General features: G+C 38.6%; 2 protein-coding genes across 2 annotated transcripts; both read left to right on the forward strand.

Annotated features, from left to right (window-relative positions):
• Window positions 1-1,321: 1,321 nt before the first annotated feature.
• Window positions 1,322-2,083, forward strand: LOC138159548 (olfactory receptor 1f45-like). The gene has a single exon (XM_069085898.1). It carries the CDS (start codon window positions 1,322-1,324, stop codon window positions 2,081-2,083), a length of 762 nt encoding a protein of 253 aa, XP_068941999.1.
• Window positions 2,084-15,214: 13,131 nt separating this feature from the next.
• LOC138159549 (olfactory receptor 1f45-like) lies at window positions 15,215-16,141 on the forward strand. Its single transcript, XM_069085900.1, has one exon. The coding sequence runs from the start codon at window positions 15,215-15,217 to the stop codon at window positions 16,139-16,141; it is 927 nt and encodes a 308-aa protein (XP_068942001.1).
• The last annotated feature ends 954 nt before the right edge of the window (window positions 16,142-17,095 follow it).

Here is a 17,095-nt window from a genome sequence, read left to right on the forward strand (position 1 = left end):
TAATTTCTTATAGTACAATAATATTCCCTTATAGCTCAGGCCTCACTCAAATCCAATCCCTTGCAAGTTATCACCCTCCTGATGTCATTGGTACTCTTCAAGAATCAACGATGAACAACAATTCCCTTATGTTCATATAGCATAAATTGTTTAGCCATTCCTCTATCAATGGACTTTTGTTACCAATTCTTTTCTACTGCAAAAAGGACTGATATATGTGTATATGACATCTTTTGTGTATATTTTACATCTAATATACAAGTACATAACACATATATTCATACATACATATATAAATAAGAAGACATTTTATGTATATCTCATTTGGGATTCCAACTAACCCCACAAGGAGAATAATGAAAGTCTTGATATGATTTGACAGTTAAGTGATTTGCCCAGGATCAAACAGCTAGCAGTGGGTGACCAAAAGTTTCCCACCCTAGTCTTCTGATTGAAAAAATGGTGATTTTTCTCCCAATAAACAGCAGCTAGTACACTTACTCAGTGAAGATTTATTTTTATTCAAACTTATCTCAAGGGCATTACAGGAAGATGAACTTTAGTCCTTACTTCATATGGGGAATCTTGAGGCCCTAGAAACCTGGAAAGTACTGATTCAAATGAAGATTAGAACCACAGATGATCTGGGGCTCAGGAAAAAAAAATTGCAAGAAAGGAGTCTTAGGTATAGCGTTGTCCCCTTCTTGATTCTTTACAGGATAACAGTTCTAGAGGTGTTTTGTGCATGGATGAGTGGGTATTCAAAAATACTGAATAGATCCTAGAGGCAACTGGGATCTTTGAGTTTAAGTAAGCAAAATTCTAGAAGAGTTTGGGCATAGGTATCCATTCCAGGAACAAAGAGAGGTATAGGGGATTATGTGAAACCCTTTGGGAGATAGAAGTGAAGACTGTTATTTTTCCTATGATGACTTTATAGCACACATTTTATGTGTGACTTGCTTATTACATCAGTGTTCTGTAGCGCTAGTACCCTTATTCCCCTGAAGCTGCTATAGTTAAGAAGTCTTGAAATCTCTTCAGGCTATGAAACATCCTTTTGAAAGATCTTAATGAGGTGCCTTGTGGGTGGATTTGCTGTGGGACCTTCTCTCAATCCATCTCTTCATCTCCCCATTCTAGGCTCAGACGCAACATAAAAATAGAAAATCAGACCAGCACCTATGAGTTCCGTCTCCTGGCCTTCTCCAGTCACCAAGATCTCCTGTTCCCACTGTTCCTGGCCCTATATCTGGCAGCTCTCCTGGGGAACCTGCTGATCCTTGTTGCTGTTGGCTCAGACCCACGCCTCCATACACCCATGTATGTGTTCTTGGTCAACCTGTCCCTGGCAGATCTCTGCTTCACCTCTGCTACAGTGCCCAGGCTCCTCTATGCCCTGCTGACAGGTGACCAGACCATCACCCATTCGGCCTGCCTGTCCCAAGTCTTCTTTTTCCAGATGGCAGGCAATGTGGACAGCTATGTGTTAGCTGCCATGGCATGGGATAGATATGTAGCCATATGCAAACCCCTGCACTATCCTACTGTGGTGACCCTGTCACGATGCATGGTGCTCCTGGGGGCTGTGTGGGTGGGCACGGCCCTACATTCTCTGCTCCATACAGCCCTCCTTGTTGGTCTCACCTTCTGTAGCAATCATGCTCTCCCATACTTCTTCTGTGACATCCATCCTTTGCTACATCTTGCCTGCTCTGACACTTCCCTCAACTATATGATGGTTATAGTTGAGGGTGGCTTTGTAATTGCTGTGCCTGTTGTTTGCATTATGGCCTCATATATCTTCATTGGAGCTGCTGTTTGTCAGATTCGAGCCCCTGGGGGTTTCCGCAAGGCATTTTCCACTTGTGGATCCCATCTTACTGTAGTTATACTTTTCTATGGAACCGTGGTGGCTGTCTACCTGAAGCCCCCACAGCAGGCTGAGGGCCAAAAGGAAGACCAAGATCTTGTGGCCACCGTCATGTTCTCCGTAGTGGCTCCAGCACTAAACCCCTACATCTATAGTCTGAAAAACCAAGAAATAAAAGCAGCTCTGGCAAAGGTGTTCATGGGGAGTTAGGGTCAGGGTCTTGGTGAGCAAATGACCAGTGTAGGATTCCTGCTGGACTTTGTCTTCCCTTGTTTTTCTCTCATCTGTTCCTTTCCTTAATGGTCTGAAAACAATAAACTTACACACATGTGCACACATACTAAGGTCAGGCACTTTCACGCAACAGAAGCAATTTTATTTCAGGCTTGAGAACCAAGGGAAAGTCAATATCTAGGACCACAATTGCTTCTGATAGTCTCCCTCAAAGATCCTTCAGTTTTGAGTACATCTTCCTAACCTTGAATTTTATCCCATTCTTGACTTCAGTTCTCCTCTCTCTAGCTTTGCAATAAAGTCATCTCATCTTCATATTTGCTTCTACCTCAGGCTGAAGTGATCTTGTGTAGGAATGAACTGTATAACCTTTCTAGAGGCAGGAAGGCTCATGACAGATTTCAACCTGATACAGAACTTTCCAACAAGACTAACTGTGACCCGTTAAGCATCTTTGTTCTGAATTGCAACTTGAGAGATATTTGATATTTAGATTTTGAAGATCCTTTCTAGAACATGGTGCCCTCACAATTTTCTCCCCAACTTCTTCTCTCAATAGTAAAGCAACAGCATACATACACACAGATCTGGGCTAGGCATTTTCCTACAACATAATTAACTTTATATCAACCTTGAAAAACTAAATAGAAGGTTCCTTAAGAGACTCAAATAAAGAAAAATTAGACACATGATCTCTTTCATTAATGCCATCTTCTCTATTCCTATTGCAACTATCCTAATTGAGATAGTTTCCCCGGCATTGAATGGCTAAGATAATATGTAGTCTAGAATGATACATTGGGTGATTAGAAATCTAGAACATTAGAGGTTGAAGAGACTTCATCTCTTAAAATTGTCCAAACCCAAGCCCTGGTCAACCATTGACTCCAAAACATTCTCAACAAAAAAAAAAATCTTAAAACTGATACTCAAAGATCTCCAGTAACATGGCAGTCATTACCTATTGAGAGTGCTTTTCCCTTTTGGATAATTCTACTAATATCTGGTAAATTAGTGAAAGAACAATGAATGAATGAAGCTATATTTTCATTGCTGAGATCTTTAAGGAATCCCACAGCATTAGTATCAAGATTATCAAAATCCATTGATAAAAGAGATGAAAAAGACAAAGAAGCTTGAATTCTTTGGGACTAGCCAATAACAGACATGTACAAAATTAAACAGAAACAGGAAGTGTTTTTCAATACCTAATGTGAAAATCACAAAATTTCAGAATTGGAAAGGATTTTAGAGATAATTTAATGTGTCACATTCTCATTTTGCTTATAAGGAAACGGAGGTCCAGGGAGGTTTTCAGACTTGCCCAAGATCACACATTTAATTAATGTCAGACCTGGGGTTTGAAATAATTTTTTTCCCAGTTGAAGATCCTGTTCAGTACACAGCAAGATTGCCAAGTATCAATGGATACCTACATTTTTCTAGCAAAAAGAAAAAAAAGTATAAACAATCAGTCATTTTTTTTCCTAATGAAAGGAAATTAGGTGTAAACAAGACATTTTGGGGAATGAAATGTAAGGCTTGAGAATGATCAGATGAAAAGAGCCAATAAGTTCTTAAATTTTCATAAGTCAATGGCCCAGGTTTAAGAAGGGATCTTTTTTTCTGTTCTTTGTTGGGAAAGGAGGATATTCCTCTCCAGTTTCCTGGTTGGGAAGATGTCAAAAGTATTAACTTAAGAACAATGACTCAATCAGTGACTCTAGATGGAGTGACACACTCTGCCTTTTCAGGTGGTCAAAGAGATGGAAATGGTTTCACATGACTAATCCTTTTTCTCTAACATTAGGGCTAGCAATTGACCACTACTCTTAAGTCCTGAAAAAGTAATATTTTAAAAAGAGAGCAACAGAGTGCCAGCTTCATATCCATTGCACTCCCTCTTTTTTAAAATAATAATGATAGAGATATGCATTGGACCTGAGATTTGATTGATACCAGAAACTCCCTGAATGAGGAAACTCCCTCTGCTAGTGAAAATTGAAAGTTTCTCTGCAGCATACAGAGAAATGAGAGCTTCAGTGACTTGCCCAAAGTCATGCTGACAGAATGTGTCAGAAGTATGAGTTGAACTCCAGTTTTCCTGCTTCTTATAATGCTATTATTTTGAATAATACAAATTTTACTAAAATTATTAAAAATTTTTTATCATGCTCCTTCAATACTTGAAAGTATCAAAATCTGAAAAAAACTCTCATGGTCAAATTTTACACAATTTCCAAATCTGAGTCTTTTGGGGGGGTTGCAAAGTTCAGAAATGCACCAAACTATCACAAGATTTCTCACACCTACTCACATTATCCCACCTACTGGAATGAACATGTAAGAAGCCATAGAACCCAGTCCTCTGTCCACTTTTTCTGACTGGTAGTCCCTGTGACAGTTGCTTTACTTGGACTGTACCTAGAACATACTCTTCTTATACAACACAGAAGCAACTTTATGGATCTTGAATTGGAGACCTGGAGCTCACACTCTAAGAAAGGACATGGATTTTAGGGTCTGAATGAAAAATCATTTCCTGCCTAGAGATACATGTAGTCATAAGTACCTGCTTCTCAAGTAATTGTGTTTTCTCATTTGATTGAACTTCTTCGATGAAAAAACACAGTCACACTCACACATTACTATTTATTTACTCATCCAACAAGCATAGATTAAGTACCTACAGTATACTGAGCTCAGTATATAAAGGAAAATATAAATGAAACATTTCCTGCCCTCATGGAGCTTACATTTTGTGGTTGGAGGGAAACAAAATGAACAGTACAGATAGGTAGGTTGTGCTTACAGAGTAAATTCAAACTAAGGCCTTTAAAGTGACATGCTAGTGAGTGAAAGAACTCAGGGCAGATATCTGTACGCATTGGCACTTTAGCTGAGCTTTGAAGGAAACTACAAACTCCATAGAACATCAAGAAAAATGAAGTTCTAGGCATGGGAGGACATTGCATAAGCATGAGGATTGAAAATAAAATTCACTCTTCCTTATATATGCATACACCAATAAAGTTATATGTATATACCAACTAAACTGTTATACATGATCATTCCCAGATATTGGGATGGGAAAAAGGGCTGGGTTAGTATAGTTCTGTCTGAGCCACCAAAATTGTTGAATGAATTTTCTTTAGGTCATTGATTAGCCACTATCAAGACAACATGAAATGGAGACTATCAGTCAATCAACGTTTCCTAGGTACCTACTATGTTCCGAGTACTATGATAAGCAATGGGAATGCAAAAAGAAAGAAAAGGCATCAAGGAGCTCCCAATCTTACTGGGGAGACAAGAAGTAGACAGATATGTACAAACAACCTATACATAGGATAAATAAGAAAACATAAATGGATGGGGCGGCCAGGTAGCACAGCGAGTAAGAGTACTGGCTCCAGTGTTGGGATAACCTGGGGATTGAATCCAGCCTCAGACACTTAGCACCCACCCAGAAACACCTGGCCGTGTAACCTTGAGCAAGTTACTTAACCCCAATTTCTTAGGGGAGGCCAGGTGGCTCAGCAAGTAAAGAGTACCGGCTCCAGTGTCAGGATGACCTGGGGATCAAATCCAGGCTCAGATACTTAGCACCACACCCAGAAATAACTGGCCGTGTAACCTTGGGCAAGTTACTTAACCCTGATTGCTTTAAAAAAAAAAAACATAAATGGAATGTGCTAGATAAAATTAAGAAGAACTGAGAAGGGCTTCCTGTAGAAGATAGAGCTTAAGTTGAGATTTAAAGGAAATCAGGATAGCCGGCAGGTAGAGTTGAAGATGGAGAGCATTCCAGGCAGAAGGGACAACCAGAGGAAATACACAATGGTGAGAGATAAGAGTGTCTTTTCTGTGATACTGGAAAGAGACTTCGTTACTATATCCAAAAGTATGTGTTAGTAAGTAAAATGTAAGAAGACTGAAAAAAAAAAAGAATGTGAAGAGGGCCAGGTTATGAAGGACTTTAAATGTCAGGAAGAGGATTTTGTATTTGATTCTGGAAGAGATAGGGAGTCACTGGAGTTTATTGAATAACAGGGTGGTGATATTGTCAGACCTAAACTTTTGGAAAATCCCTTTGGCAGCTGAATGGAAGGTGAATTGAAATGGGGAGACTAGAGACAAGGACACACACCAGCATACTAATATAAAAGAAAAAGTGTGAGATGATGAGGGATGACAGAAAGGGGAATATTAGAGAGATGTGGTAAAGGTGAAACCAATCGGCCTTGGCAAAAGTTTGGAAATGAGGGATACATTATAGAGAGCAATCAAGCATGACAGCTAGGTTGAGAGATTGGGGGACTGGGACATTAATGTTGCCCTCAATGGTAACAGTGAAATAAGGAAGGAGGGCAGGGTTCAGGGCAAAAGATAATGAGTTCAGTTTTGCACATATTGAGTTTAAGATACTCACTTGACATCCAGTTCAAGATGTCTGAAGTCATCTTTACAGGCTTTTATTTCAGTTTATTGATGAAAAATGTGACACTCCACAAGCAGTTGCTAGAAATGCATGTCTTTCACAATTTGACTAGAAACATTTATAAGTTAAATAAGACAAAGAAAATAATGGCTGCTCATTAAAAAGCAGATGGTTATACAAAGGGGAGAAAACATGATTATTCATGTCACTAGGTACAGGAGATTTAGGTGGAAAGTGCCGTTGTTGGTCAGCTAGTTGCATTAAATCAAAGGGAACTATACCTTGCTTTGGAGACAAAATAATGAATTCCTTGGGCTGCTGAAGTCTTTCTTTTGTAGCAATTCAGTATTTTCTGCCAGTTAGTGAAGGAAAGAAGTCACTGAAGGAAACTAGCTGCTGTAAATATGTCCTATAGCTCATGTAGGGAGAGTTGCTATAAACAGCCATGTACATATAGGTCATTTTCTTTTTTTCTTTTATCTCCTTGGGGTATGGATATAGTAGTGATGTTGATGGGTCTATAGGATATACATAGCTTTAGAGCACTTTGAGCATTATTCTAAATTGTTCTCTAGAATGATTACAACTCCACCAACAATTAAATAATGTACCTATTTTCTTTCATCCCTTCCAATGTTTGTCATTTCTAATAAGTGTGAGGTGCTATCTCAGAACTGTTTTATTTTGAATTTCTTTATTCAAAAGTGATTTTGAGAATTTTTTTGTATTTTTATAGATAGTTTTGATTTCTTCTAAAAATCACATGCTGATATCCCTTGACACTATTTTAATGGGGGAATAGCTCTTATTTTTATAAATTTGACTCAGTTCTGTATTCAGCATTTGATAAATGAGGTCTTTATCAGAGAAACTTGCTGCAAAGTTTTTGTATTTCTTCATTGTCTGCAGTACCTTTCTCTAAATGTAGTTTCCCTAATTATCTATTTTAATTCTATTTTTCCCTTTACTTTATCTAAGGCCATGATTGCTACCTTGCCTTTTTTCCTTCAGCTGAAGAATAATACATTCTGCTCTACCACCTTACCTCAATTCTCTGCGTGTTTTTGTTTCAAGTATGTCTCTTATAAACAACATATTTTTGAATTCTCATTTCTAATCATTTTTCCATAAAAATTCAAGTCTGTTCAATCTCAGAAAGAGGGACTTGTTTTTGTTCATTTGGGGCCAACCTGTGGTAGAGGCTTCTGAACTCATATTAGACTAATCAGTCACAGTTAGACAAACTGGACCTTGACCCCACCATCATCATGATGTCATTTTGGTCCTCTTCAAGAACAAAGGACAACAAATGTGTTCGTGCATGCATGTGTGTGTGTGTATATGTGTGTCTATGTATGTATATATATGTATATATATATATTTGTAGTTCTTTTTGTTGTGGCAAAAAACATTACGTATCCTTTAATCAAGTCTGTCTTTCTCTATTCTCTGCTAGCTATGATCTGTAGGTCATGCCTCTGTTAGATCTTCTGGCTGTGATCAAATCTTCTTCCTGTGATCAAAGGTTTCCTATTGTTTATTAGAAAAGTTCAAATTTTTAAGCCTGCTCTTCAAGGCTTCCACAACTGGTGCCTCTGTGCCTCTTCAGAATTGTAAAAAAATAGAAATATTCTTCCCCCAAGAGGTCTAGGAGGACAGAAAACCTGTTAGAATGACAGGCGTTGGCAACCAGAATTGGGTGAACTAACCCTGGACCTTTGAAAGAAAGGAAGAGGAATAATAAAGAAACCAGGCATAGTGTGAGATCTGTCATAGGTTAATGAGGGGGGACAATATATGCTGCCAGGAAATCCTGGGCACCAGCAGAGAATATCTGGTGGTGTCTGGTGTTTTCACGTTCTTTATAATGAGGCCTCAGAGGAGACAAGGGTATGGTAATGGGAAACTGGGAGTGAAGGGAGAAAACATTAACAGAGAGACCCTTGAGAATAAGAGAAGGAACTGCAGAGGCCCCCAATCCCCTCCACTTCCAGAACCATCTCCCGATGACTGGCCCTTTAAATATTCCCATCTGTCTTTTGGCAGAGCACTGTGGCATGAAGGTAGGGCAAGTGTCCTGTGCTCTCTCTCATTCCCTCTCTTCTTTGTCTCTCCACTTCATCTCTAACCTCTAATCTTTAAAAAGCTGTAGGTTTGGGTACAATATTTTGAAACAGACATCCCTATATGGATTAGAGCCAAAGGAGGAGTCTCCCTCTGAAAGTTTATGGAAAGTCAGCAAGTGTTTTGCTAAGGTGAGTGAAGTTTAGGTGGCTGAAGCAGGAGAAGTGGGGAGAAGTGTCTGAGTGTCTGGAAGTTCTTTTCAAAAGCTTTTTAGGTTTGGACCTATCCTACAGGCAGGTAATGTTGAAGATAGGGTGACTATGGCAAGCTTTCTCTAGCAATGAGACCAAATGATCTTTCCTTTGCTTGAAATGTGTCTTGGGGTTGGAGAGGGGTTAGAGACAGACTGGGTGACTCAATCAAAGGACTGAAGTAGGGTTTAAGTAGCAGGTACACCCCACAGGACAGAGGCCTGGGAATAATAAAAAAAATCACATGTTTCTGACTATTGTTTTAACTTTTCTGTCCTTCATTCCAAAGGGAGATACATACTAAAGTCTGTCAGGCTGTTTGAAGATATGAGGAAGTGGGAAGCTGCTTTTCTGGTCAATTCATATCTTGGTTTCAAATTGTTCTTACAGACAGATATATGTGTATTTAGTGGCTTAATCTTCTGTCTCCTATCAATTCAATTAAATTTAAAAAAAATTAGTAAGCCTCTAGAATTTCAAAGTTCAGGAAGCTACATAGGATACTAATTGGGCAAACATTTCTCTTTGTTTTAGAATTTACTTAATCTTCAATTCATGGCACAAAGCAAGCATTACCATATTACAGTACAACAAAAAAGGATGATTGCACATGAAACTACAAATAAACCCTCCCAGAATCCCCTCATCCCCTTTCTCCTCCCATAGCCCCCCACCCTCCTTAATCCTCATCCACATACCCCTCTAAAAGTCCCTCTTCCACTCTGTCCCCCAGTTTTTTCAGCTTTCTACACATTCAGAAGACTTCTACATCCTTCTAAATGTATATGTTGTTTCTTCTTCAACCCAGAGAAGGGCAAGGTTCCAACATTACCAACACTCTACCCCCACCTGCTTCCTCTGTATTAGTTCTTACAGCAGATTGCTATAGTAATTGCCAACTGTGTCTTTTGTACTTGACCTATTCCACTGATCCCACCACTCTATTTCTTAGCCAGTACCAAATAGTTTTGATGATTGTCACTTTATAATACTGTTTTGCATCTGGTACAGCTAGGCCACCTTCCCTAGCATTTCTTTCCATTAATTCCCTTGATATTCTGGATCTCCTGTTCTTCCAGATGAATTTTGTTATTATCTTTTCTAGCTCTATAAAATAATTTTTGATTAGTTTTGTATGGCACTGAATAGGTAAATTAATTTAGGTAGAATTGTCATGTTTATTACATTAGTTCGGACTTCCCATGAGCAACTGATGCTTTTCCAGTTATGTAGATCTGACTAATTTGTGTGAAAAGTGTTTTGTAATTTGTTTATATAGTTCCTGAGTTTGTTTCGGCAGGTACAATCCAGATGCAGATTTTAACAGATGAAAAAGACATGATTAGGATTGGATGACACTTGAATCCCTCTACAATATGGCAGGGGGAGGGGAGTGAAGAATACCAATTCTTCAGTTCCTCAGTATCTTTTTTTACCTTAAATTCCTTGCTGCTGGTTCTAGCACCTATGCTAATAAGCACAGTCTTATTCCTTAACACGTTCTCCTTTCATTGTTCCCTTTCTTGATCTCCTTTGGAGGACTGAGTCTGAGGAAGGGAGTTGCCAGATGGTACCATCCTGCTTCTGCTTTATGTATTGAGGGAAAACATCACTGCCTCCCTTCAGTCCCCATCCAGAACTCCAAGAAACCCCACCCCCTGTCCCTGCCAAGCATGCAGTCCTGGTACTGGGTTAAGTTTCCTCTCTTCCGTCACTGGGAGGAGGTACAAGTCCCAAAGTCTTCAGAGACTTAGACCCCCCCCTGACCAGAGTCCAGCCTTCACCAGAAAGGCAGTTACACTCAGAAAAGAGACATATACCCAGGGCCTCTGCTTGAAGTCCTTTGAGCCTGACATAACTTGTCAGTGTTTTAATTCTGCTAGTATAAATTTTGCAGTACGATATGGCATCACAGTAAGGTTTTAAATCAAATGGTATATGTATAAATAACTGAAATCCCTGATGATTAAGAGGTCCAAATTAGATAGATTTGTTACTAATCAAAGGATCAAGGAAGGTTTCTTTCTGAAATCAGCTTTTGGTATGGAATTTATGTGATAAGTAGAAATTTAATACTAATGGAATGATATTTTAGGGACAAAAAATTGTGTGAGCAGAAGTACAGTGGTGAAAGAGTCCAGGGTATATGCAACCCCCTGTGGATACTCTAATTTGGGGAGAAAATGGTTTAAATTCAGAAAGGTAGGATGGAATCAAAATGTTGAATGGATTAAATGTTAGACAAAGGGACTTTAAGTCTGTAAGTAGGGAGCCACGAAAGGATTTGGAGCAAGAAAAAACAGGAGATTCCCAAGACAGAGGAAAAATGTTAGCAATATGAAAGACGAATTAAAACTCTTAAGGAACTTTGTCCAAGGCTGATCAGAACAATATATGAACATTTGGGATGGAGATGACATTAAATTTTAAAACAATGAAATAGTGAAATTGTAAGGGTTATGTCTTTCAATTTGAGCATAAATTGAATTTTCGTGAAGCAGAATGGCCTGAAGTTATCGGTCTCAGTATCTCTTCCAGAGTCACCGGAAGCCATGGGAAAAAAGAAAGAAAAAAGTCTGTGAGGTAGGTGTATAAAGATGAATCACTTAAATGAAATGTAAAAAAAAAATGTTAGCATTCATTAAAAAACAACAGCAATTATAAACTAAAGTTACACCTTTTGTCAGATTAGGAAGGAAAGTGTTTCCTATATTCTGACCCATATAGGAAATATGTGTGTTTTTTTAATTTGTGCTTTTAATAGTTAAAAGTATTAACAATTCAAACATCAATGAGCTTGTTGAGCAATCAAAGAACCAACATTTGTTAAACATCTACTATGTGCCAAAAAAGTATGCTATTTGCTTTGGATACAACAAGAAGCGAAAATCCCTGTCCTCAAGGAACTTAGAGTCTAATGGAAAAGACAACATGCAGACAAATATACACAAATCAAGCTATATAGATGATAAATAGGAAATAATTAACAGAGGAAAGGCACTAAAACTAAGAGCGATTTGGAAAGATTTCCAGTAAAAGATAGGGTTTTAGTTGAGACTTAAAGGAAGTCAAGAAAGGTTGGTTAGGTAAAGCAGAGCAGGGAGAGCAGTCCAGCCATGTGGGATAACCAAAGAAAATGACTGGACATGAGAGATTAAGTGTTTTGTTCCTGGAAGAGCCAGGAGGCCAGTGTCACTGGACTGAAAAATACATGTTGGGGAGTAAGGTGTAAGAAGCCTGGACAGGTAAGAGGGGTCTAGGTTATAAAGGACCTTGAGGATTTTTTATTGTCCTTAATGCAATAGGGAGCCATTGGAGTTTATGGAGTAGGGGATGATATGATTGGACCTGCAGTATAGGGGAATCACTTTAATGCCTAAATTAAAGATGGTTTGGAGTTGGGGAGAGACTTGAGACAGGAAGACCAACAAGCAGGCTATCATAATAGTTCAGGGATCAGGTGATGATGGACAACACCACAGTGGTGGCAGTGTCAGAGAAGGGAAGAGGGGCAATTGAGAGATGTTAGAAAGGTAAAATCAATAGGTTTTGGCAACAGATTGGTTTGGGGTGGTGCAGGACAGTGAGAGAGAGTGAGGAAATACAAGATGATTCCTAGATTGCAAACCTGAGAAACCCTGAGGACAGCGTTTTCCTCTGAAGTAAGAGGGATGGTAGGAGAAGGGGAGGGTTTAGGGAGAAATATAAGTTCCTAAGTTTGTACCTAATTCTACTTGATAAAATTTGAAATTATTAATGATTATGATGATGTATTGATATTTATATATTAGTGGATACATGAAAGCCATTTATTAAGAATTTACTATATTCCAACCTCTAAGGTAAGAACAGAAGGTAGAGTTAGGGCACCTGCCTGTAGATAACTTATATTATAATGAGGTGAGACTTAAGACAAAGGGCAATGGAGGCCATGAATGGGGGTTTGGTCTGGGATGGCACAGGAACTGGTTGAAGCAATTATGTATATTATTTTTTCTAACTCTGCTTACTTTACTTGGCTATTAATTTGTGTCTTTCCTTAATTCTCTGTATTCATCATATTTCCCATTTCTTTTTAAAAATGAATTAATTTATTTACTTTTAGTTTTTTATAATGGCATTTATAAGATTTTGAGTTCTAAATTTACCCTACCCCCCCCAAGAATTTTCCACCTCCCCAAGACAGCATGCAATCTGATATAGGCTACACATGTATGAAAATATTAAATGTATTTTCACATTAGTTATATGTTGTGAAAGAAGGATCAGAATATAATGGGGAAACCATGAGAAGCAAAAAATAGAAATAAGAGGAAGATAAAATAGTTTTGATAAGCATTCAGATTCCATAGTTCTTTCTCTAGATGTGAATAACATTTTCCATCCTGAATCTTTTGGTGTTGTATTAGATCATTGGTTTGCTCGAAGAGCTAAGTCTAACAAAATTAGTAATTGCACAGCATTGCTGTTACTGTGTACTATGTTCTGCCAGTTTTGCTCAGTTCACTAAGCACCAATTCATGCAAGTCTTTCCAGGTTTTACTGAAGTCTGCCTGCTCACCATTTCTTATGGAACAATAGTATTCCATTACATTCATATGCCACAACTTGTTCAGCCATTCCCCAGTTGATGGGCATCCTCTCAATTTCCAATTCTTTACCACCACAAAAGAGCTATCAATAATTTTGCACATGTGTGTCCTTTCCCCTTTTTTATGATCTCTTTAGGATACAGACCTAGTAGTTGTATTGCTGGATGAAAAGGTATACACAGGTTTGTAGCCCTTTGGACATAGTTCAAAATTGTTCTTCAGAATGGTTGGATCAGTTTACAACTAAACCAACAATGCATCAGTGTTCAAATTTTCCCCTATCTTCTCCAACATTTATCATTTGCCTATCTTGTCACATTAGCCAATCTGATAAGTGTGATGTGGTACCTCAGAGTTGTTTTAACTTGCATTTCTCTAATCAATAGTGAGTTAGAGCATTTTTTATATGACAATAAACAGCTTTAAGTTCTTCATGTGAAAACTGCCCATTCATATCCTTTGACCATTTATCAATTGTGGAATGACTTTCATTCTAATAAATTTGACTTAGTTTGCTGTAAATTTTAGACATATTTCTCATCTCTTATAGCAGAGCATAGAGCATAATTTGTTCAACCATTCCCCAATCAAGGGATAGGGTTTTTTTTTTTTTTTGGTTTCAACTTCTCTCTCCATAAAGAATGGATATATATATATATATGTGTATGTATGTATATGTATACACACATATATGCATGCTCATATAGTTATATTCTCATATATGTATACATTTGCATATATGTGTGAGATTTTCTTTTTATCTTTGATCTCCTCTGCATATATGCAAATATGCAGATTTATATGTATATGTTTATACATAATGAACATAGAAGGAAATACATATTACTTCATTTGAGACTCTGCAAAACAGTAGAGAAAATATCAATATAATATTGCAGGTTAAGATAATAAGTGACTTGCCCAGGTTCACATAGCTAGCAAGGAGTTGACTTAAGATTTAAATGCTAGTCTTCTGATAACAAAAAATATTTTTCTCATAAACCAGAGTTGATGCATTTATTTAAGGTTTATTTTTATCCAAACACCTTTCAGGGAAATTGAGGGAAGATGGACTTTTTTCCTTATCTCAGAGAGGTAATCTTTGCTCCAAAGAGATCAGTAAGATACCCTTTCAAGTGAAAACTAGAGCCCCAGAAGATTTAGGAAACAGGGCTATAAAGGAATAAAGATGATCTACAGGATATGAGTCTGAGTCATATATGCCAGTGTTACCCCTTCCTGCCTGTAGCATTTATTCCAGAATGACTATCCTCGTGGTGGTCAAAGTCAGTGGACACATTCCAGAAGCAACTGGAAATTTCAAATTTAAGGAAACTTCTGGAAATCACTTGGTTCATGGGTATTCATTCCAGGGGAAAAGGGGAGTGTAGCACACTGTGTTAGGCCGTCTGGGAGAAATACAGAAGTAATAAAGAAATAGTGATAAAGTAATTTAAGTAAAATTTTAGTAAAACAAGTAAAAGTAATAAAGAAATAAAGAAGTTTTTGCTACCATGACTTAACAACACATATTTTGCTTATGACTTGATGATACTAGCGCTCTTTAGGGCTTATACACTATGATGCTGCCAAAGGTGAGAAGTATGAAATCTCTTCAGATTGTAAAACATCCTTTTGAAAGACTTTAATGAGGTTAAATAGCCAGCCTTGTGAGTGGATTAGCTGTGGGACTCTCTCTCTCTCTTAATCCATCTCTTCATCTCCCCAATCCAGGCTCAGATTGAGCAGCAACATAAAAATGGAAAATCAGACCAGCACCTATGAGTTCCTCCTCCTGGCCTTCTCCAGTCACCAAGATCTCCTGTTCCCACTGTTCCTGGCCCTATATCTGGCAGCTCTCCTGGGGAACCTGCTGATCCTTGTTGCTGTTGGCTCAGACCCACGCCTCCATACACCCATGTACGTTCTCCTGGTCAGCCTGTCCCTGGCAGATCTCTGCTTCACCTCTGCTACAGTGCCCAGGCTCCTCTATGCCCTGCTGACAGGGGATCAGACCATCACCCATTCAGCCTGCCTGTCTCAAGTCTTCTTTTTCCTGATGGCAGGCAATGTGGACAGCTATGTGTTAGCTGCCATGGCATGGGATAGATATGTAGCCATATGCAAACCCCTGCACTATCCTACTGTGGTGACCCTGTCACGATGCATGGTGCTCCTGGGGGCTGTGTGGGTGGGCACGGCCCTACATTCTCTGCTCCATACAGCCCTCCTTGCTCGTCTCACCTTCTGTAGCAATCATGCTCTCCCATACTTCTTCTGTGATATCCATCCTTTGCTACATCTTGCCTGCTCTGACACTTCCCTCAACTATATGATGGTTATATTTGAGGGTGGTTCTGTAATCATTTTGCCTGCTCTTTGCATTTTGGCCTCATATATCTTCATTGGAGCTGCTGTTTGTCAGATTCGAGCCCCTGGGGGTTTCCGCAAGGCATTTTCCACTTGTGGATCCCATCTTACTGTAGTTATACTTTTCTATGGAACTGTGGTGAGTGTCTACTTACAACCTCCAGGAGAAGCTGAAGATCAAGAGGAATACCAAGATCTTGTGGCCATAGTCATGTTCTCCGTGGTAGCTCCAACACTAAACCCTTACATCTATAGTCTGCAGAACCGAGAAATCAAAGCAGCCCTGGCAAAGGTGTTTACTGGGAGTCAGGGTTAGGATCTAGGTTAGCAAATGGCAAGTGTTGATCCCTATTGGACTTTGCCATTCCTTGTTTTTTTCTCTTATCTGTTCCTTTCCTCAGCTGTCAGACAACAATAGACTTACACACAATGTGCACATGCTCAAGACAGGCATTTTTAATCCATTGCAAGCAATGTTATTTCAATCTTGGGCACAGATCAAGAGAAAATAAATATCTAGGATCATAACTGCTTCTGCTAGTCTCCCTCAAAACCCTTCAGTTTTGAGTATATCTTCCTAACCTTCAATTTTATCCCCTTCTTGGCTTCAGTTCTCCTTTCTCTGGCTCTACAAGAAGGTCATCTCATCTTCATATTTGCTTCTACCTCAGCCTGATGTGATCTTGTGTAGGAATGAACTATATAACCTTTCTAGAGGCAGGAAGGCTCATGCCAGATTTTTACTTGTTACAAAGCTTTCTAATAAGACTAACAGTTACCTATGACCTATTTAGCATATTCATTCTGAATTGCAACTTGACAGATGTTTAATATTTAGGTGTTGAGGGTCTTTTTTAGGACATGATGCCCTCACAATTTTCTCTCCAATTTTGTCTCTCAATAGTAAAATAAAAAAAACAGCATACATACGCATAGATTTGGGCTAGGCATCTTCCTGCAACATAAGTTGCTTTATATTAGCCTTGAAGAACTAAATAGAGGGTTTATGACACATGATCCCTTTCATTAATTACATCTCCTCTATTCCTACTGCCACTATCCCAATTGACATAGTTTTCCAGGCACCGATTGGCTAAGACAATATGTAGTCTAGAATGATACATTGAGTGTTTAGAAATCTAGAACATCAGAGGCTGAAGAGACTTCAGATGTCAAATTGTCCAAATCCAAGCCCTGGTGAGGTCAACCATTGTCTCCAAAATATTGTAAACAAAACACTTACAATCTACACTCAAAGATCTCCAGGCAA

Source organism: Petaurus breviceps, unplaced genomic scaffold (genome assembly GCF_028583685.1).
Source record: "Petaurus breviceps papuanus isolate PSGF00001 unplaced genomic scaffold, PetGlider_PUasm1.0 176, whole genome shotgun sequence".
NCBI lineage: Eukaryota > Metazoa > Chordata > Mammalia > Diprotodontia > Petauridae > Petaurus > Petaurus breviceps.